We start from the raw sequence: 23181 nt of genomic DNA, 5'->3' as shown, positions 1-23181 counted from the left end.
TTTTCGTCATTATGCTTTACAATGTAGCTATGGAACCTTTTTGTCATTATGCTTTACGATGTAGATGTGGGACTCTTTTCGTCAATATGCTTTAGGTTGTAGCTATGGACCCTTTTGTCCCGGTTTATCTATATACCATTATGTTCCGATCCCCATGTAAATATTGACCCTTCTGTCCCGATATAAATATGGACCCTTTCTGGAAATTTGATGTTTGTGTCCCTTTTTGCCAATATGCTTCATAATGCAAGAATTGACCCTTTTTGTTAGAAGTTTGATTGCCTTTACATTATGAACTTGTAATCACGTGATGATGTTCATTGTATTAATGATGGTATGGTATTTGTTTCGTATCTTTGCTTTGACGTGCCATGTAAACATAGTATGCTTTATAATGTGAACAATTGTTTCTTTTTTCTTGTATGCTTTATTATGTAAAAGCTGACCCTTTTTGTCGGAGAAGTAGATATTTTTATGGTCTTCACATCTGGTAATTGAGCCCCTTTTGTCTAGTATGCTAAAAGATGGAAACAAAGTATGTTTCATGATCCGAGAATAGACCGTTTTTGTCAAGGATTTAATCACTGGTCTTTAGATCATAACTTTGATGATATGCTATAATATCAATCTAGTTTTCATGATTTAGCGCCTTTTTAGTTTAAAATTCTCTTTTCACTCTCCATTATGAGATATATATATATATATAACCATCAACAATGTGCGGCAACAGGAGCACGAGCACAGGCGCCTTTGAATCTCATATCTTTTAATAGTTGATTGGTTTTCTTGAAATAAATGGGTATCTTTTTTCATTTCTTTCTTTATCGGCTCTTTTTGATTGGTAAGTATATGTTTTTTCTATTTCTTCTTTTATCGGCCCTTTTTAATCTCTAATCACTCTAATGACCTATTATGGACCCTTCCCATCAATATACTTACCAATGCAACTGTGGACCCTTTTCGTCAGTATGCTTTCCGATGCACAGTTATGGCCTATGAACCCTTCTGTCATTCCGATGTACCATGGACTCTTTATGGAAATCTGATGCTTGTGTCCCTTTTTGCAATTATGCTTCTTGATGCAAGGATTGAACCCTTTTTTTCAACGTTTATTTTTACACTGAACTTATAATTGCATGATGATTACCTTAACTTTATATTGATCGATGATATGGTTTTTGTTTCATAGCCCCTTCTGTCAGTAGGCTTTATGATGTCAACATTTGCCCCTTTTTGCTTTATGATGTAATAATGGAACCTTTATGTCAGAGAAATAAGTAATTTAAGGTCTTACACATCTGGTGATGATCCCCTTTGTCTGGTATGCTTTAAGATGTAAATGATCATCCCTTTCCGCCAATATGATTTCTGATGTAACTACAAACACTTTTCGTCAGTAGTATGCTTTCGAGTGTACCTATGGCCTATGGACCCTTCTATCATTCAGATGTAACTATGGACCCATTCTGGAAATCTAATGTTTGTGTCTCTTTTTACTAGTATGTTTCTAATCTCTGCTATGACATTTAAACAATCAAACCCTTCTGTTAGTATGCTTTATGATGTAAGAATTGACCCTTTCTGTCAGAGAATAGCATATTTTATGGTCCTCACATCTGGCAATGCGAACCTTTTGGCTAGTATGCTCTAAGATGTAAACAATGTCTCTTTCTGCCATGTATGCTTCATGATCTAAGAATTGACTTTCTATTGAAGATTTAATCAATGGTCTTTACATCATAGTAATTACTTTGATTATTTTGCATATCATATTAACCAATGGTAGTTGTGTGAAAGTTGTCTTATTTAAGTGTTTGACTTGTAAATAGTCTGCCCTCCTACAAGTAATGCTTTATACAGGTTCCGTTTTCGCCTGATGAAAGAATCGAACCGTCAGTATGCTTCTATCAGGTATAAAAAATATGGTATGGAATTTTTTTCATGTGATTATTGTTGGCTGCTGCTGAATACAAAGGAGATGGTGATGAACCTCTTAATGATGTTCTCAAGGAGGTTAGAACTTCCAATGGACAAGTCCTTATTGACTAGATTTATACAATTATACTCTACTTGGTGTAGGTCACCACTTGTTTTTTTTTCTCTTTCTTTTCTCAGTTTCTGTTTTCCTTGCTCATTTCATAACAAAATCATTTAGCGAGTGTACAGGAGGTTTTGGTGGAGCGATGCGTGCTGGAATTCTAGGTGAGCTTCAATGTTTTGGAGCAACCACATTAAATCTTTATAAAAGAGAATCATGCTCCAATGAGTATGTTTCAACCAGTATTCTGTGATCAGCTGTCTGCCCGTCTGTTTAATCCGTTCTTTGTTCACTGGGGCAATTTAAACTTCATCATGGGGTGATAATGCCCTTGACTCTTGTGTCTGCAGCTATTCTTCCGATCGTTACATAACAGAACGTCTTTTATCCCAATAAAGGTTAGATTGTCTAAAAACCGTTTCTGCCTTAGTTTATATATTTATTCTTTTCTGGATATGATATATAGAAAATTAAATTTAAGTTGGTTTTAATAGAAATCTGACATCACTTGGATCAAAATCACATTGAAGTTAACTTAATAATTGGTCTAAATGAACTTCCCTCTCATAACTACAGCAATTGATCTTCTCGTTGGATCTACTGCAAATAAAGACCGAGATTACCTCTAGCCCAACTGACTTGAACCAAATAGATTGAGCGGTGTTGACAGTTGAGATGTAGAGAGTCTCTAGAGAAAGCGAGTCTCACAAAGCATCCAAAAAAGATATGATTGAGATTGAAAGTCATTTAGAATTATTGAAAGTGAAACAAAACGAGTTCATTGACCAATGGGAGCATGAAAGAGTGTTGGTGACCCACATACAGCCAGTTAAAAAAGAGGTAATTAACACACTCTAGATTCTGCAGACATCAATTTCTAAATTAATTTACTTACCAATGTGTCGATTTGGGTTGCATTCATGACTGGTTCAAATCAAAAGCATATAGCTTAGAAGGGAACAAGTTGTATGAGGCAAACACAATCCAAAGTATATATATAATAGTGCGTTCAACTTGCTAATTCTACTATATTCAAGAATTTAGATTATTGTTGCCATAAAATAAATTTAGTAATCAAGTTCAACACATACTTTTATTTTTCTTTCGAAAAGAAGGAAATAAATTATTTGCGGGTCAACCCACCCATCCATCTTGTCACCTCAAGTCTTAAAAGTATTATTTTCACCGCCGTTATTAATTGTACTTTTTTATCCTTTACAATATTGATAGGTTACACCAAGAAACTAAGGAAGCCCTGAACGTGATTATGATTTGAATTGGCCGTCACCAACTAGAAGAAGCTGAGATAAATCTTTGTGATACAAGTTGTTTGTTCATCGGTATGTGGCTTATACCCAAAATATGTAAATTGCTCCATACCCACTGAAGAGCCGGATTGAGAAGATCATACCCATTTGAATTCTCATTCCATTGAACCCACCCTGTTATCATAACCATCAGTTGGTCCTGACTTAAAATTACGCGCCAACTTGTCTGGTAGTGTTTGGTATGTTTGCTCATGCATGGCTTATACCTAACAATATGTCAATTCCTCCATACCCGCCTAATAAAACAGATTAAGTTCATACCTATTTGCATTCTCATTCCATTGAACCCACCCTGTTATTATCAGTTAGTCCTGACTCCAAACTACACGCCACTTAAAAAGAATAGTTGACTACTGCTATTTTTATTTTTTGCATAAAAAAAGGTTCCAGTTTCTTGTTGTCCTGTTATTTCTGTATGATAACCCGCCAGGGATACTTCATAACATGCTAGTAGATCTCATACCTCTACTTTTAAAGTTATCATCAAAAGGTTAGTTACATGGCATATTCTCCCTCCTTGTGTATCCGACAGTTGTACAGTCAACATCTATAATGAAGGGGATTGCATTCTGCCTCTTATTGACACTCATGACTTTTTTCACCCATTTTGCACTATTTACTCTCTTAGTGAGTGCAAAATTTTTTTTGGAAATAGAGGGTCCTATATAGATTTCTGGTTCCTTTCAAATTCCTTTACCAATGGGGCTAGGATGCTTCACTTGTTTTTTTTCTTTCTAATAATTTATGTGACTTGAATTTAGATGTAACATATTCGTTCATTTCATTATTTTCCTACAGGCTTGTTCTTGTTTAGAATGGTGGTGATGTGTCCAAATACTGTGTGCCGACAATTCTTACTAAAAGGTGCTAATTCTCACTCTTCTTGAAGTTATTGATTGTTAAGAAAAATTTGGTTCATATGTGATGTGTATACTATACCTGTTTCAATAGATTAGAGGTGGCAAAATTGATGGGTCATAGGGTTGGGTAATGGGTAAAAACGGTTGAGTTAGGTTGGATGTACCAACAAACATGTTTTATCCATCTCTATATATTTCACGTGCTAAACATACTTACAAAAGATATGTAATTATGAAATAGTATGAGCTCTCTAGTACAGGTTTATATACTTTCAACCCATTTGACATGTGATACACATTTTCTTTTCATTTAACTGTTGATAAGAGACTGATTTGAGATGCTCAATCTCCCAAGAACATAGAAAGAAACAAGAAACTGAACACTTACACTTTTCTCTTTGTTTTTTACTCAAATGAAAATTACACTATTTAAACGAAATGAAAACAACCGGTTACTAATATAGATTATAGAAACTAGGGATGGTAGTTCCGCCTATGATTTAGAAGCTAAGACAAAGGAACACAGGCTAGCGCTCTATATGACTACGGTAACTATTTTATAAGAGATTATTAGGAAATAAGGAAGAAATGCTATTAGTAGATAAAAGCATTCAATTTTTTTGTTCTTTTTTTAAAAAAGCATTCAATTAATAACTTGGAAAAAGTCTCTATTATCTTTCCATAAACTTCGGTCACATAACAATACTCCCGCCCTAGAAAAGAGCCTTGTCCTATAAAGGCTCACGTTTTTGTTGCTTGGGCTACCGCGTCTCCCATGGTGGTTTAGTTCAGATGGAAAAAACAAACTTGAGTGGTCCATAAGTAAAATGAAGTCGTTGGTGGGTGGTTGATGTCATCCTTCTACTGGAACTTTGGCGATTGAGTTGGGTTAGCGGGCGGATGCGCCATTTGGGTGGCGACCGTGGTGTCGATTTTGGTGATGGGTTTTACACGTTTGGTTAGAGTTGTGGGTTAAGTAGCTATGTTTTTTTGAGATGATGTATAGTTGTTCGGTTATAGTGATGAATTGGAATTCGAGAAGTTTGGACATGGTTTCGTCTATTGTAGAGCCATGGGTTCTTTAATGGTTGGTAGGGTAGATGTTGGAGGCATTTGAGAAAGCAATGAAAGCACTATTGATGAGAAAGCGATTCTATATGGTCAATCTCCCAAGAACATAGAATGAAACAAGAAACTAAACACTTAAACTTTTCTCCCCTTTACTTTAAATGAAATTTACACAATGTAATCGAAAATGATTGCTTACTAACTTAGAAGCTTAAAAATGGGAAGGTGGCTAGCTCTCTATATGATTACGGTAATAATTCACAAGAGATTTAAAAGGAAGCAAGGAAGAAATGCTATTAGTATTTAGTGGTAAAAAGTCTCAACTATGTGCATGGATTTCGTTCATGTATCAACCGATTCATTTGACCCGTCAAAGTTAAAAGGTGACCCAAATTGAACCATTTAGAGGTATATGGCTCAGAATTGCCACTTTACACTAAATGGTCAGTTATACAAAAAGGACCAGCTTTGATCTCTTCTAGAATCTCTACTCAGGATTTCAATTACATTCCAGATGATGTGGATGAATTCAAATGACCAGTATGTTTGTTATAGAACCAGATTTGCAAGGACTAGAACGACTACCTTAGAAATTAGACAAACCCAAAGACCACAATTCATATCTCCCCAAACCGAGCCAGCCTTCAAATAGGCAAACAGTTGTAAGAATTGATACAAAAGTATTTTCAAACCAAGCCATTTATTGTACGGGCAAGTGGTTAGAAGAGACAATAAATGGACAACTCAAGAGGATTGGTAGGACCACAACCTCGGTTCTATGGTCAAATTCAAATCAGAAGACAAGAAGGTCCTAGTCTTGGCTTTCGAAGACATAGGTTATGGTACAGATAATCTTTTACACTTCCGAAGTTTCAAAAGAATTACATAGCCTGCCTGGTTTCTTGCTTATTCTATGATTTTTTTTTAACTGTGTCACCTAATATTGAACGTAATAAATGGTGCCAGTTTCAACCTGATTCTTATTCTTTAATTTCCCTGGTGCTTTTTCTACTTCAGTTTGATAGTAATTTTGATTTCTTTTGATTAATTCGGTCATTTTTTGTAGCTTGCCAAACCACTTATGATGATGTACATGTAGCTGCCCTTTATTACCGGGAGATCATACTTCCACATGGGGCTCCCAAGACCACTGTTGGTGATTGTGACGTGAAATTCCTTAGCCACTTTTGGTATTGTGGCGTAAGTTGGATACTGGCCTTAAATTTAGTACTTCACATCACCCACAAACGGGTGGTCAAACAAACGGATAACCGAACCCTGGGCTCTTTATTGCAAGCTCTGATCAAGCAACGGTATACAACACTTCAAATAAAACAACAGGTGTGAACCCCTTAATGTTTGTGTATGGTATGCATTGTAGTACCCCTCTTGATCTTGCGGTGTTAGATACTAGTATACTACACACAAGTTCAGTACTTAAGGCAGTGAACTAGTGATGGAAACTGGAAAATGTGATTTAACTGAAATAGGGAAAAGCAAGGGATAGTTGCTGATTCGATATATAGGGTAATCTTCAATTACAAAGGTAAAGAAAGTTGAGAAACCTAAGTTGATAAATAAAAACATTTATTGACTAGAAAACAAAGAATTGAAAATACTTAAATTTAAATTTGGCGGGAACAATTAATTCCCCATCCTAATTCAGTGGGTTATCCCTTACTCTCTTGCAGTTTGAATGCTACCTTTCCCGACTCCCCTCCACCTCTATTTCCTTTACTGTTGTAGTGGTGCTTGCCCTGACACAATGTGGCCCGGTCCAGTATGATCCAGTAGCAGAACAACTTGTTCTCAAGTTGGAAAGCTGGAAATTAGGTGGTGATGCAATCATATGACTCCCAGGTTGGATTTGCCATTTGATGGTGGGACCATGCTATGAGTAACTCCAATATCAGATGGTGGCCTGCAGCTGAAACCCAATGTTGGGCTAGCACCACTACGGGTTGATCCTTGGATTCTCAGACTAGAGGTTGTGTTGGGTCTTCGAACCCATATCAATGTGATAAAAATTCCCTAAATATAACCCATCGGTTGTAGGTTGGCAAGAGCAGGTAGTAGGGATGCAAATGCGAAGATAAAAGGTGACTAAAAATTCTGCCTAAGCTTTTCTTTCTTGAAAACGTCAAGTTGTATCGTGTCCCATTTGGCAACTATTCTAAGTGGCTTATCTCTTAAGTCACAGAAGCAGCGTAGGGTCTGTAGTGTGATCATTCGAATGTTGGTATTACACCATTGATAACTATATGAAGCTCTCAGTGCACAAACGTAGCATATTTGTGAGTACATGCCGTGTTGTTAGTACAATTCTTCTTCCTATCACCATGGTATGCACTTTCCGATATTACTTCCTATCTCAGTATCTCCATGGTACACTTTCCAAAAGAATACTGGAAAATGAGGTACTTTTAGTGGCATCAGTTATCTTTTTATCTAACTTGTTAAGTTGACGTTTGGTATATCTCAAGCATGTGACTTATAACAAAAGTTCCAGTCGATGCACTTGAAAGAGGATAGTTGCTATCTGTTATTATGGGGTCGCTATTTGGGTTTTTATTAGACATATTATGGATATTATGGACCATAAAGGTTTGTTCTATAATTTTATTTGGGATATTAGGATGTTTTGAAGTGCTAGACTTATCACAACCCTTTTACATCACTTGAAAGAGGAGAGTTGGTGCTATCTTTTACCCCATCTTTTATTATTTGGTTGCTATATAGGTTTTTATTAGATAACTTATGGACCATAAAGTTAGTTTCATTATCTTATTTGGGATGTTAGGATGCTTTAAAGTGCTAGACTTATCATAACCCTTTTACATGAAACGTTAAACTATTGGTCATAGTGGTGGGCAAAAATTGGGTTTGACCCAATACCTTACCTGACCCGGTTCTACAATTGGGTTTGACCCAACCTGAACTGGTTTGAACTTGGTTTTCGGTCAAACGTGGACCAGGCTTCTTTTTTTTTCCCGCCAAAACCCAAACTCGGCCCCAATTTGAACCCGGTCTACCCTACCCAAAAACCCAAGGCGCTTTCAAACCGTCGGGTTTTGGTCAAACCTGGTTTGACCATGTTCATTTTTCCAGGTTCAGTTTTGTGTTCGGGTTACTTGGTCATATAAAAGAAAAGGTCCTATGAGTAAATATTATAGGACAGTTGATTGTTTGTTGATCATTTTTCAAGTTTGATTATATAGACCGAAATTCAATAGCCAATAATCTTCCATTTAAAACATCTACTACAAAAATCTTTGTTACTGAAATTTTATCAAAATATATAAGAATGCTAATCAGCAACTAACATCACTCACAGAAAAAAATTGTCCATAATATAATCTTTGATAGCAACCGATATACAAGTCCTAAATACGGTCTATTAGGGGGAGAGGTGTAGTTGGCAAATTGGTTAAATTGGCAAAAATTAAACCAATAAGGAGATGCCAAGTGTAGTAGCCAAAAACTTGCCAATACTAGCCGAAATCTTGCCAATTTTGTGGGTATTGTGCTAAAATTTGCCAATTTGCCAATTCCAAAAACTTACAAAACAAACCCTAAACTTTAATTAAATTTAAAAAACAATACAAATACAAATTAAAACTAGGATTAAAAACAATACAACTAGAAAAAAAATAACAAAATAAAACAAGTTATCACATGGCCACCCATATTTTTCGGTGATGTCGCGTTTGCGTTGCAATTGTATGCTACGCATGGGCCCGACCAAGTGTTCGTGAGGTACACCAAAGATTTGGAGGTCTAGTTCCATCGTCTTTTGGCGTTGAAACTCGAGTTGGGATTGTAGCAACGCCCATGCAAGGTTTTCACGTTCGAGGGTGGCTTCCCTCTTCCTTTGGCGTTCGAGTCTCTTTTCTTCTTTGTGTGCAATACTCACCTCCCTATACTCCTCAACCGTACCAAGCAAGCCTTCTTTGCTTTTGGCCGAACTTGTGGCCTTGCTACGTGATTTTCGAGCAAATGAAGGCATCGAGTCCTCATTCAAATTGGGAACTCGAGTGTAGTGTGTAACAACCGCCTTAGAAACGTTTTAAATAAGTTTCTGGAATCATATTTCGCCATAGAACGATTAGCCAATTCAATTTAATTTAAGTTCATGATATATGTTAGTTTCAAATATGTGTTTACGTGAAGGTCAAATTGATCTTAAACCCTGATTTAAATGACAAGTTTATAATAAATTACTAGAATTCGAGCCGTAAGCGTTTGTGTTAATAAAAGTTCTAGTTCAAAATGTTTGTAAATGGCCCTTGTATTTATGGAGTTCATTTAATAAGGGAAAGATATATAAAGGAGGAAATGGAACCCTAGTGAGAGAAACACAACTATTCACCATCTTCTCCATCTTTCTTCACTCTCTCTCTAAAAACACACACTTGCAGCCACCATTTTCACACACAAAATTCATCTTTTGATTTTGGATTGTTAAACCAAAATCATTTGTACTTCTAGCATCCTTGTGATAATCAAAACACATTTCTGAAATCAAATCTCAGGTAACAACAACAAATTTTGAGTTTTTGATCAAATTAAAAGTGTACTTTTTCAAGTTTATGTTCTTGATGATTTGGTCCAATTTTTGAATGAAAAACGTGTTGATAGCTAATGGGTTTGTGTCTAAATGTGTCTAGTAACCGTTTTATGAACAAATTTGGGTCATAACATGCTTTAATCTACAAAACCCATTTTTGAAAATGAGGAAAAACTTGTTCTTGATGTGCCACGCCTTATTCATGTTATAGATGGTCTTGAAATGGTTAAAAGTGTTATTGGTTAGTGTTATTATGTATATAGGTACTAGTTTGATGTTGTAACAAGTCCCGGAATCGATCTAGATCTTAGTGTGTTGATTAAAGTTTGAGTTTCAGCATGTTTGGCGGCTAAAACGATCTCTCTGGGACGATCCTGTGCCCAAGATCGTCCTGGGCAGCCCTTGATTCTTGGTTCTTGCTCGTTTGTTCTTGTTCGTTTGTTCTTGTGTGATGTTGTGGTGTGTTGGAACGTTTAATGGGTAACCGATCCTTTGGATTGGTTTAGCTCAAACATTTGATCTTGAAACGATCTTGTGCACTTGATTCTACTTGATGACACTAGGACGATCTGAAGGCTAGTAGTAGGACGATCTTGAGGCTAGCATGAAGGACGATCTTGACAAGCAATCACCTAGGACGATCCTGACTTCCTTTCTCTTGGAACGATCTTGAACTAAGCTTAACCTAAAACGATCTTGGAGCAGCAGCTAGGACGATCTTGAGATGAAAATGGGACGATCTTGGCTGGCTGAAACACTAGGACGATCTTGCTACTTGTCTAGTGGGACGATCTTGTAACCTAAACCTTAAAACGACTTCGAGCAATCATAAAACAACACGTACATGATCTATAACATACCATACATGATCATTTGACACCAAACCAAGTTCATAACATCATTATCATACGATTAAACACCTTAAAGGCTACTTATTAACATCAAGCTAAATAATGAATCGATCTAGAGCAACGAATATAATGCAAACCCTAAATTGAATATACGAGAACATGTTCTATCTTGCATCATTAAAGTACGAGTCCTATGAAACAACTAAATCGAGTTCTTAAAGTTAAAGTTCATTATCTAAAGACACGTTCAACTCTGTATCATGGTAATCACTTGTTTGTGAGTTCTAAGACGTTCATACCGAGACCAGTTAGAGTACTTAAAGTCCATTTAAACACTTTTCGAGTCAAAACGTTCAAAGATCTTTAAAGGACCAAATCATCAGTTCATCAAGGACAACTCAGTGAATAATTAATCACAAGAACTAATACATATGTTTATTTATGATCAATGACTTGTGATTAGGTTGACATTAGGACATATTTGGATACAAATAGATATAACCCATTTATATCTGTGCTTGTAAACTACGCTTGTACCGGATCACTGTGAGTCTTCGTAGCCCTTTTTTCTTTACTTATGTTTTGGGGTGAAAGGAATACTACATATGCTTTTATGAATGCCGTAACTGCTTTTATTACTCTATGGCTAACTGACTACTTGTGACATACTAGCCGGTCTTGTTGAGGATTGTGTGTGCTCGCTTATACATACTAGCCGGTCCTGTTGAGGATTGTGTGTGCTCGCTTATACATATTAGCCGGTCCTATTGAGGATTGTGTGTGCTTGCTTATTACATATCAGCCGGTCCTGTTGAGGATTGTGTGTGCTCGCTTATTACATATCAGCCGGTCCTGTTGAGGATTGTGTGTGCTCGCTTATACATATTAGTCGGTCCTGTTGAGGATTGTGTGTGCTCGCTTTATACATACTTACCGGTCATGTTGATGACTGTGTGTGCACGATTATATACAAACACTTACTTATGTGCAAGTTGGTCTCTAGCCACATTATACTACTTTACTCTCGAATTCTATTGACGGCATAAAACGCTTTTATACATCTTGTTTATGAACTCAAACCTACGAACTCACCAACCTTTGTGTTGACACGTTTAAGTATTCCTTTCAGGTATTCAAGCTAATCGTGGCTAGGAATGGTAGCATGGGACTTTTAGCAGACTGCAGGCTAGGTTTTGAAGTTTGCATGCTCTTGTTTATGCTTGATGGCAATATGCCTAACCTTTTCCCCTGCGTGGGAACTTATCTCATCTTTATTTGAATGCTCGATTAAACATGTGTGGGATGACTTCTCTTATGCTTGTTTGACTATGTAAACGACTATTTATGCCTATTCTATGTACTCATTTAGTATTCCTATGTAACATCCATGTGTGCGTGTGCTTTATCTTACATCCCGAGTTTTCCGCCATAGTCGGGGTGTTACATAGTGGCTCGAAAACTCATCGGTTCGAGCCCTTTTCTCACTCCAGCTAGTATCTTCGGTGCGAGGAGTGCCGGCCGTAGGAGTATTAGGCTCGGTCGAAGTAGGAGTAGTACCAAAACCACTCGCCGGTGAAACATACGCAAACTTGCCATGTTCCTTCACAACTTTCCAAGCAAGAATATGCTTGAATCCCTTGTTCTTTTTGCGTTTCGCCCACTCTTCCAAACTCTCGGACAAGATTGTCTCATCATTGGCACCGCTAGCCCATCTATGTTTCTACAAACACATAAAAATAACATATATATATATATGGAAAAAAATTTAACCATTTGATTGTAGATGCCGCTAAACTCGTTCAATAGTGGTTGCATTTTTTTCCACTTTGTGTTCCGTTGATGGTATGTTCGTTGATGTTTTTTTGTTTGGCATTGTAGTATGCAAGAATCCTATTCCAAAAGGATTCATATCTTTGTTGATCTCCGGTGGCGGGATCCGTAGAGATATGGAAATAAGCTTGGGCCAACAATTCTTCATCTTCGGCACTCCACGCGATCGGGGGTGCTCTCGTGGAGATGGAGATTTTTTTCCCCTTCCCACGACCGGGTGGAGGTGGCGCCTCCACCTCTTCGTTAGAGGTGTCGCGCACATCGTCATACGCCTCGTCGGGTTGTTGTTGGACATCATCATCATCTTCAACAAAAGTGATCGTGGGTTCAGTGGGTCTCGTGGGTTGGGAAGGAAGTTCAAAGCGGCACATGTCGACTTGGACGGGGAACCCATCGCTTAACAATCGAGAGAAGTCGTGGTCAAGGTTTTGGGTTTCGTTTTGATGTTGGCTAGAAGAACTGCCGAAATCGCGGTTTTGGTATTGGTTTGAAGAACCGCCGAATTCAATGTCTTGTTCGACGGGCCGAGGAAGTTGAAACGGGAGTTGATTTCTTGGTGCTCGGTATTTTTTGGATGATTTTCTTGTGGGAATCATTTTGAAGATAATATGTGAAAGAGATGAGATATATGGAGAGTATAAGTAAAATTTTTAGTAGTGGAAATGAAAGTATATGTGTTGTATATATAGTAAATAAGGTAGGGGTAAGTTTTGTAAATTTTTTTTAAAAAAAAAAGTCACTTTGACCAAAAATTTTTAAAAAAAAAACGCTCCCAACGTTCACTTGCATCGGCCAAAACTAGCCGATGGAACTAGCCAAACTTGCCGATTAAACTTGCCGAGCCAGATGCTATAGTGTAGGCGATTTGCCGATGGTTTTTGCCGATGAAACAAGCCGACTACACCTCTCCCCCTTAGAGATTGACGAAACAAACCTATATAATAATTTTTAGTCTCAAACACCTGACTATGAGAGACTAACAAAACATACCTAGATATTAATTTTAAGTCTTCAATAGCTTTTCTTTCTATAAGCAAATGAATTTTAAGCAGTCATTTATATTAAAGCTGTCATTTATTAGGGATTGAAATTCAATCACTAATATGGCGCCCTCTAAAAGGTAACTTATTTGGGATTGAAATAATAAGGTGTCCTCCAAAACTTTTTATTTTGCATATATTTTTGTAATTGATGTGTATTAGATTTGGTGTTGCTGCATCAGGATAGTCGTCACAAACTCACAATTAGTAAAATAAATACTCTCCTCAAAAGTATATATATATATATATATGTATTCGAGAATGCATATTAGTCCCAAATAATTCAGCCTTTAATGTATCATTAAATTTTCTTGTAATGTCTTTTTTGATGTAAATAGTCGGTCATTATGCTTTCAAACATTATATTGGATGGTCGTTGCACACTGAGTTGCTAATCCACATTAATGTTTTATCATAGTGGGTTGGAAATGCTGATATGTTATTTGTGTCAAACTTCCGTTTGTAAGAATTTGACATGGAAATGTGTTGCAATATCAATGTATCATGATGATATATCTTTATCTGTCTTTGGTCTTTACATTATACGAGCACGGTTTGGGTATTGATATTAGATAGTTGGCAATGCTTTATTGATGATACCACAATTATCATCATACTTTGGCTGCAGTAAGAGTCATATGTCAAGTCACTCAATTGTCCACTTCTAATAAAGGATATTGTGCCAATTCCAGTTTTAAACTACCGCAGACTTTATTGATGATACCACAATTATCATCATACTTTGGCTGCAGTAAGAGTCATATGTCAAGTCAACTGAAACAATACAAAGGCAGAATTGGTGAAAAGGGGTATTCCTCTGAACTTGTCTTTATGTGCTTTCTGTAAAGAAGTGGAAGAAATGGTCACTTGACATCTTGCTATGTCACAAGGGGCTCTTAATTTGGTGTACTGTAATGTCATGGTGTCAGGTGTATGCTTTCTCTCGTCTTGATATTTAACTAAACCATCATGAGTATGTGGATGGCTCCCCGAAAAAAGAAAAGGTGATTCACACGATCATATAGTTGGTTGTTGGCTTATTTGGAAATTAGCTCACGAGGTGGTTTTTGCTCTAAAAGGATTGATATCGGACCTAGACCTAGAAATATAGGATATAGTTCATGTGGGAATCGTTCACACATGAATAGAAGTATATATATTAAGTATATTTATGTTCACGTATACCTTTCACATATAAATATCAGGTTATAATTTAAGTATTCACATTAACTTTTTCCTTTATATATAAGGCGAGAGGGTGGGAGATCATCGGGTATCACTACGTCACTTTGCTCACCACCTTTTAGGTACCTATACGGCTAGGTGGTGTTTGAACTATCGTGCAAACTCTCTTTGTTGATATCGTCCGAATGGCCTTTTATTTTTTTAAATTTGAGTTGGTTTTCTATGTAGTTTTTTAGCTGTACTCAAACTCAATTGTATAATTGTACACTTATAGAATTTACTTTTAAAGTAAAAAAAAAAAAATGTAATTATGATCGGGAGAGGACAAAGTGGCCTCCATGTTCATTCAATCTTCATCCAGCTAGAGCACGATATGTCAAAATCATACACGTGAGTATGTTGTCCTTCACTACCAGATGTTGACTTTTTGTCCTTCCTATATATAATATAACAAACTATTTTTGTCGGATTGATATATTTCTATATGAATTTAGAAGATAATTATAAAAGATCAATGGTATCAAAATTGTGTTTGTTTGCAACTTGTTTTTGCAGTTATTTGATTTGCCTTCCCTGTCTTGTTTTTGCATCATCAGTTTGCAGATCAATGTCCTAATCATTTGGTTAACGAATATATGACAAGCGATGTACATCTTTTTTAAGTATTTCATCCAGACATGATTCGAACTCCACATGCTGATCAATTGGATGTCAGTCTAGTATCTCGAATGCTAATTAAATAACTATTAAGTTGTTGTTAAAAAAATTGTATTAACAATCAATAGTGGTTCTTGGACCGGCTTTCGCAACTCACAAGGTGTATTTTTTTTTGTCGGATCCGAGGCGGTGACATACTGAACTACCTTGAAAGTGGTTAGTAGTTTGTTATAAATAATTTAGAATAGTTGCAAATCAACGTTCTTGAAACTATCCCTTTAAATTGTCTTGTTACGTTTTGGTAATTTCCTTTTCATCTACATATTTTAGATGAAATAAATATATAGTAAAGTACAAATAGTGTTATTTTCACACTGAATTATATCATGTTGTTTCAAAATGACAAGTCGAGTCACATATATATACATTATTGATAATGATAATCTTTTTATTACTAATAACTAATGAGTATATAAATAGTAAGAAATTAATCTAACATTTGTAGGAGTTGATTATTGGAGGTTTTCGAGAGTCATGAGTTTCATCCCAGGTATGTGTTGTTTGAGCTCCGCATACTGCCCAGTTAGATGTTAGTGTCATGTCTCGATCGAATGCTAATTATTAACTCTTTGTTCAGAAGAAAAAAAAATAGTAAGAAATCTAAATTGTCTAGGTTAAAAATATCAGGGTAAATTATTAGTTGAATTATAAAAGCTTTAAAAAATAAACGTCTTGCTGGTTAAGGTGAATAAAAATATAAAATAGTTGTAAAGTCGTATGACTTGCATCTAACATTTTTCTGAAAAAAAATAAAAAACAACACTAGTTAACATGTTACCATCAATCAGTATATATGTATCGTTTTTTATAGATAAAAAACAGAATGACTTGACAAGCAATGAAGCAAAGTCATAAATGCAAAACGATTTAAAGATAAGCGACAATATATGTAAAACACTAATCACTGATTAGTAATCAGGTAATCACTGACCACAACTTCTAATGATCAGATTGTGGTAATTAGGTGAGAACTAATGGAAGAAAATTTACTAGTGTTAGCAGAAGGAAATAATGATGATGATGATGATAATCATAGATCATTACGTATAATAACATGGAGTGTGTTTGTAATAGAGGCTAAGAAATTTGGATATATAGCAGGACCAATGGTGTTGGTTACACTTTCTCAGTATTTGTTGCAAGTTATATGCCTTATGATGGTTGGTCATCTTGACGAGCTCGCGCTTTCTAGTACTGCCATCGCCATCTCTCTTTCTGGCGTCACCGGTTTTAGCTTACTTGTAAGTTAACTCTATCTCTCTAGCTAGCTTTGTATGTGTATATACTCCAATTACTATTAATTTTTGGTTGTGATTTAAATTTCCTACTTGAATGTTTCTATGTATGACTTTGAATTAATATATTACTCTCTTCTCTGCTCTTTGTTTATTAAGTGCTTGAATATATACTCAGTTATGTATATTGAAATCTATTATATGTATCCAACTTATAATATTTTTATTGTTATATATCTAACTTTCAAAGATTGTTATTATATGTACAGGGTGTACTTTTATAATAAGGTGGCCTGCAGAGTGCAGCCTAACTAGTTTTCTTGCTACATACATAGAAATTTTAAAGTGAACAAACAAACAATTTAGAAGATAACTTGTTGGAGATATATTACTTGCATTATGCTCGTTTAGTATGTATACCACAAATATAATGTATGCACATACTAGAGAAGTAGAGAGAGTTTGTATAATAGTACTGACCCATTCTCAGTGAATGTTGTTTTTGACATCGGTCAAAACTAAAAACTCAATGCTGTCAAAAACTTAAAAACTGGAATTAAAATGTAATCAAGAAAGTGAAAACAAAAAAACTCAAATATGTAGCCATAACGGCTAACTGTTAGTGCAAAGGGTTTGGGATTGCTTATTTAAGTGCTTAATTATCTGCATCTTGCTTATTTTTTTAGGCATATAAGCAGACCCAAGCACTCTTATGAAACTGCTTATGATACTTTGGCTTACATATTCTTAAGCATATACGCACTTTCAAATAGATGTGTTGAAGTTGCGCCTACTTCCTGCCCATGTGCCTCTCTTTCACTTTTTTATGAAGTACTTTGCTAACGCATCAAATGTGATCTGCATCAGTTTTTATATATAACGTACTTCACTTTGCTTAATGTAAAACTATACACTCGACTCATGATACTGCAAACAAGGAAACGCATCATTTGTACTTGCAGATTTATTGTGGTTACAGTTGGGGATGGCTAGTTGGGGATGGATATTGGGATATATAATGTAATTTAAGTTGTCAGATTTTGAAGCTTATTCACTTATATATTTTGTATTGTGCTTACAGTTGGGGATGGCTAGTGCACTAGAAACCTTATGTGGACAGGCATATGGAGCTCAACAATATAAAAAAATTGGAACCCAAACTTACACTGCCATTTTCTCTCTTCTAATCGTGTGCATTCCTCTATCTGTTTTATGGAGATATACAGAAAATATACTCGTTCTTACGGGCCAAAGCCCTGCAATTTCACGTGAAGCTGGAAAATTCATAACATGGCTTATTCCTGCACTCTTTGCTTATGCAACACTTCAACCACTTATTCGATATTTCCAAATGCAAAGCATGCTTTGGGCTATGCTCATTAGCTCAACTGTTGCGTTATGCTTGCACGTCCCTCTTTGTTGGGCTCTTGTGTATACGACCAGATTAGCAAACATTGGAGCTGCAATATCTATGGATATTACAATGTGGCTAAACGTGATCTTCCTCTTCCTTTACATGAAATATTCTCCTGCTTGTGCTAAAACCCGTGCTCCAATATCTATGGAGGTGTTGCACGGGATGAAACAGTTCTTTAGCTATGCCATCCCTTCGGCTGTCATGATTTGGTACTCCTCACTCTCTCTTATATGTAAACGTATCATATGCTTTCAGGGCATTTCATTTGCAATAAAAAATGCTGCAAAAAGGTATATCTTAGATCGATAAACCATAAGTATAATGGTTCAGACTTTAAAGGCATTGTTTGACTAACATTTTTCATACCTTGTAAACATTACTTTCAGTCTTGAATGGTGGTCTTATGAGTTTCTAATATTGCTATCTGGTCTTCTGCCAAATCCGGAGTTAGAAACCTCAGTTCTTTCTGTATGGTACGAACCCAGAATTGAACAGAAAACCACTTTATATGCCGAAGGGTCGTGATTTTTTAATTTATTGTGCATTTTGAACAGCCTCAACACCATTGCTACTCTCTACGCCATAGCATACGGATTTGGGGCTGGCATCAGGTTCGTAAATGCTCATGCTACTGCTTCATTTCTACGATGATGGCAAAATGGGTGGGGTGGACGGGTCAAAACATTCAGGTGTCAAACCTTGTCAGATAGGGTGAAGAAAGTATTTTGCATTAGACTACTCTATAAACGACTTTCAGCCCGTTTTACTTTTAGCTATATATTTAGCCGAGCCATTTGAGAACATAGCCCGAGTTGCCCAATCCAAAACTATATGATTCAAAATTTCCAAATCTAGTTTCTATAATGCATATGTGCATCTAAAGGTTCAATACTGATGTGTTTTTAGTAGCACTGCTTTGCTTTTTCCAGCACTAGAGTTTCTAATGAACTTGGAGCTGGAAACCCACAAGGTGCTCGTATTGCAGTCTATGTTGTCCTCTTAATTGCCATTATTGAGACGAGTGTAGTTAGCACAAGTGTTTTTGTCGGTAGGCGCGTTTTTGGGTACATTTTTTCCAATGAGAAGGAAGTTATCAATTATGTCACAAAAATGGTGCCTCTTCTCTGCTTAAACATCATCATGGATAGTCTACAGGGAACCCTTTCAGGTTTTAAAGCTTCTGGTTTTGGTATTTTAAGATGTGTTTTACTTAGAGGTGTATATATGGGCTGTTCATTGGGTCAGAATGTCAGATAATGGGTGAAAATGGGTTCAAGTTGAAATCTTTTTATCTTAGTATGCCTACAATGAAATGCAAACACTTTTGTCCAATATATTCTAAAGAACTACAGTAATTTGTAAGCATTAAAAAGTACAAATTGAGCAACCTTTAACGTGTTACCCTTTTAGATAAACCCATTTAGTATATTAGTCGAAATTCCCATTTAATGTGAAAATGCTATCATGTGATGCTTATATGATCAAATAGGTGTTGCGAGGGGAGTTGGATGGCAACATCTAGGGGCCTACATTAATCTTGCTGCATTCTATCTTGCGGGGATTCCGGTTGCTGTTATATTAGGATTCTGCACGTCATTGCGAGGAGTGGGTCTATGGATCGGAATAATCGTGGGAGCAGCTATTCAACTTGCTCTACTGGGGGTAGTAGCAATTTGCACAAATTATGAAAAACAGGTCTGTTCTACATCCACCTCATCCTTTTTCTTGTATTGTCTTTTTAAGTCATAGTACTTCACAAAAAGAACAATATATGATGATTCCTTGATTCAGACGGTCATTTAACATATAAAAATAAACGAGTAAATTATGTTTTGTTCTCAGATTTTTGTGTTGTGTGTATTTTGTGCAGGTGGAAAGGGTAAGGGAAAGGTTATTCAAGGAAGAATCCTCAATTGAGAGATTAATGTGAACCCATAAGCAAAAAAAAACTAGCTGGCTTAGCCAAATGAGAATAATTTATGTAAAACAGATTCTCATGTTTTGTTCATTGCAGAAAGTTCCAAAGTCTTGCTTCATATTGTCAGGATGTTTGCAAACTATACTCTTTTGTACTTAATATGTAGCTCGAGATGGATCCAAGGGTTCTTGCATTATAATAATCACTCAGTAATTATTGTCTCGGTTTGTGTTTTAGCCCGAGGGCCGAGGCTTGGACATCTCAGATCCATTAAGTTTGGCAACGGATTTAGGTAGCATCATGCATGTACAGGTCAAAACTGCTACTTGTGTTCTTGGTTCTTCTTATACAAGTATGTAATCATGTAACGCCAAAGAATGATCAAGTCAAAGTTAACGAAAATCTTTGTTTCCCCTCTGTTTAAATTTTAAAACTTAAAAATTGTGTCTAAATTCTGTGCTACAGGATACAATATCCGGAAGCTAAAGATCAAATTATCTTCTACTAATAATCAATATCTTCTACATTTCAATCAAAACTACTTTGTTTTGTCAGAGATTCAAAACTACGGATTGGTAACTGACATGATATGCATCCCCATTGTCATTGACCAATGAACTTGACAGTCCATGCATCACCAAAGTAAATACCCATAAAAGGTCCAGCAAGAAGCATCTGAGTAAGTGGATCGGTTGAGGGAGTGAAAATAGAAGCAGTAATAACAGCACCAATGACCACATATCTCCATATCGACAGCATTTGATCACCCGACACCAAACCAACATGTCCTAGCAGCAGTTGTATCACTGGAACCTGCATATGTTACCACAATATAAGGGGTCAACTTACATTTCCAAAGTCAAACTTTGTATAAGCTCTACACAACTAAAAGACCTTTTTAGAAGACCTTTTAGAGTACCTGGAAAGAAAATCCTGTATTGAACATAAGCACAAGTGTAAAATTAATGTATTGGATGTATTGTATATATCTGGGTATTGGGTTTGAATGATGGAAATTGAATGCATTAAAAAAGGGTTTTATTAATGTGGTGTACTGGTGTTAAGTTGATATTGTATTAGAGCATATTGGATTCACCCATTGGGAGTGATCGATGGTTTAAGGTCAAGTGGCCAACGCGGATGGGATGTTGGCTTGGAGACTTAGTATGAGATCTTGATTTCCCTTGGATTCGGCCATTTATCTCTTGAGTGTGTAGGCATATGTGTTATCATTCATGTTTTGTAGGAGTGCACAAAGTCCAATTTCCAGCATATTGCCCACCTTGGATGTGAGGTTCGAATGATTAACACATAACACTTGTCGTTCTAATAAAAAGGTTTCTTTATTATATGACAAGTTGTCGGGTCAAATGTGTTGCTTTTGGCTCAAGCGGTTTTAATAATATAGCTTTTAAAAACAAGGTTACCAAATTGGATGTCACTGTGGTGTCTCGAATGCTAACGACTAATTACTAATTATTAACTCACAGTTAAAAAAAAGTTAGTGATTACAAGCTTACATAATATTTCTAAGAATATTCTTTAAAAAATTGATCACTCGTTTTCTTTATTACTCGTATTAAATAATAATAATAAACAGTGAATAATGATTATTATGTTTCTAAAACATTAAAAAGAAAGAGAAAATTTTATTTTTGATAAAGAACTTAAAGAGTTACTTTAAGAATATATATATTAAAAAATTCATGGGGGCCAAGCATTTACATATAAATATTAAGAAATTAGTACGTGAGGGGTTCTACACTCAAGCTTGGGTGTATAACAGCCACATACTCCATTTTCTCTTAGTTATACACTATATTATTTGTGTGAACTTTTAAGATTTTAAGTGTTCTCACCGTGTTCTTATTTTAAGAGTGTTCTTGTTTGATTTGCCCCCATGTGTATATATATTTAAAAAAACGTTAATTTAAAAAGTATCGGCGTCGACCTGAAGGTCGGAAATCCCAATCCGACCCAAGAAAATTAAGGTTGACAGGTTGACAAATTGACAATACACAACTCGAACCTGATTTTTTTCAAGTTGGGTTTTGCGTTGGATCACAATTATACAAAAAGGAAGAGGAAAAATAATTTGTAGTTTTAACAAGTAAAAGGAACAAATTTGTTAAATAAATAAATAGAGAATTTATTTTTGGAAAGGCGAATTTCTAAACCCGGCCCGCGTGCAGCACCAACTCAGTGACGGCCCCTTGTCTTATAACGTTTGATGACTATCCTCGCTCTGAGGCTAAAGATATCCAGGTGCGTCAAGTCATTGCCATTTAAATTCTTTTATCCTCTTTGTCCGGCCCGTTGCCAAACCAAAACTTTGCCACTAGAGTAGATATGCCTTTCCTTTGTTTGACTGTTGGGCATGTACAATATAGCTAGACCAAATTAAACTTAACCACCACACCACTAGAGTAGCTTTTCCTAATGCTTTTCACCTTGGAAACTTTACCTGTCGACAAGTTTTGTATTCTTTCTCCTAGCTCGTGTGAAATATATAGCTGATGGTAGGAATGTCAAACTTTATCACCTTTTATAGTTGAGAGTTGCCATAGTATTCTAGTCTAAAGTTTCTTCACCAATCATTACCCTTCCATGTCAAACTTAATCGTTGTTTTAACCTTATTTTCCCATGATTATATATCCAGTTTTTTTTTCTTTATAAACAAGAGTCTCCCCTTTTGTGTTCCACTGAGATAAATAGTTATTTTTTCTTTATATCTGCAATCCAACTTCCTTTTTTTTTACTCTCTGTCATTGTGTTGTAGTATTACTGCTTCATGCAGATCGATGAGGATGAACGGAAGTTCAGGGAGATGATAGGGGAATCGGTTGACCCCGACTTGGGTCTGGTAATTCTTTTTGACTGATCTAAATCTCACCCTGTTATCGTTTGGTGCATATTTGTGCAGGTGGAAAGGGTAAGGGAAGGGTTATTCAAGGAAGAATCCTCAATTGACAGATAAATCTGAACCCATAAGCCAAAAAAAAACAAAAAAACAAAAACACTAGCTGGCTTAGCCAAATGAGAGTAATTTATATGAAACAGATTCTCATCTTGTGTTCATATTGTGAGGATGTTTGGAAACCATACCCTTCTGTACTTGTTATATAG

The 23181-nt window shown here is 36.0% G+C and overlaps 1 protein-coding gene across 3 annotated transcripts; it reads left to right on the top strand.

Moving 5' to 3' along the window:
• Positions 1-16308: 16308 nt before the first annotated feature.
• Positions 16309-20456, top strand: LOC122595400 (protein DETOXIFICATION 14-like). 3 transcript variants are annotated; one of them, XM_043767751.1, is made up of 7 exons: positions 16309-16725; positions 17801-18426; positions 18523-18609; positions 18691-18747; positions 19066-19304; positions 19626-19831; positions 20007-20456. In XM_043767751.1, exons 1-7 carry the CDS (start codon positions 16459-16461, stop codon positions 20064-20066), a joined length of 1542 nt encoding a protein of 513 aa, XP_043623686.1. In that variant the 5' UTR covers positions 16309-16458; the 3' UTR covers positions 20067-20456. The 3 variants fall into 3 exon arrangements, with proteins under 3 accessions (XP_043623686.1, XP_043623687.1, XP_043623688.1); XM_043767752.1 differs by having other exon boundaries at positions 16311-16725; positions 17801-18345; XM_043767753.1 differs by lacking the exon at positions 18523-18609 and having other exon boundaries at positions 16311-16725; positions 17801-18345.
• The last annotated feature ends 2725 nt before the right edge of the window (positions 20457-23181 follow it).

This window comes from Erigeron canadensis, chromosome 4 (genome assembly GCF_010389155.1).
Source record: "Erigeron canadensis isolate Cc75 chromosome 4, C_canadensis_v1, whole genome shotgun sequence".
Classification (NCBI taxonomy): domain Eukaryota; kingdom Viridiplantae; phylum Streptophyta; class Magnoliopsida; order Asterales; family Asteraceae; genus Erigeron; species Erigeron canadensis.
This window is presented reverse-complemented; position numbering and strand designations above follow the sequence as displayed.

What these genes read in the sequence shown, in the direction of transcription:
- LOC122595400 (XM_043767751.1), top strand. Translation starts at nt 16,459, where the DNA reads ATGGAAGAAAATTTACTAGTGTTAGCAGAAGGAAATAATGATGATGAT. An exon ending in ACCTCAGTTCTTTCTGTATG is followed by an intron (nt 18,610 to 18,690) that starts GTACGAACCCAG and finishes CATTTTGAACAG; the next exon opens with CCTCAACACCATTGCTACTC. An exon ending in GGATTTGGGGCTGGCATCAG is followed by an intron (nt 18,748 to 19,065) that starts GTTCGTAAATGC and finishes TGCTTTTTCCAG; the next exon opens with CACTAGAGTTTCTAATGAAC.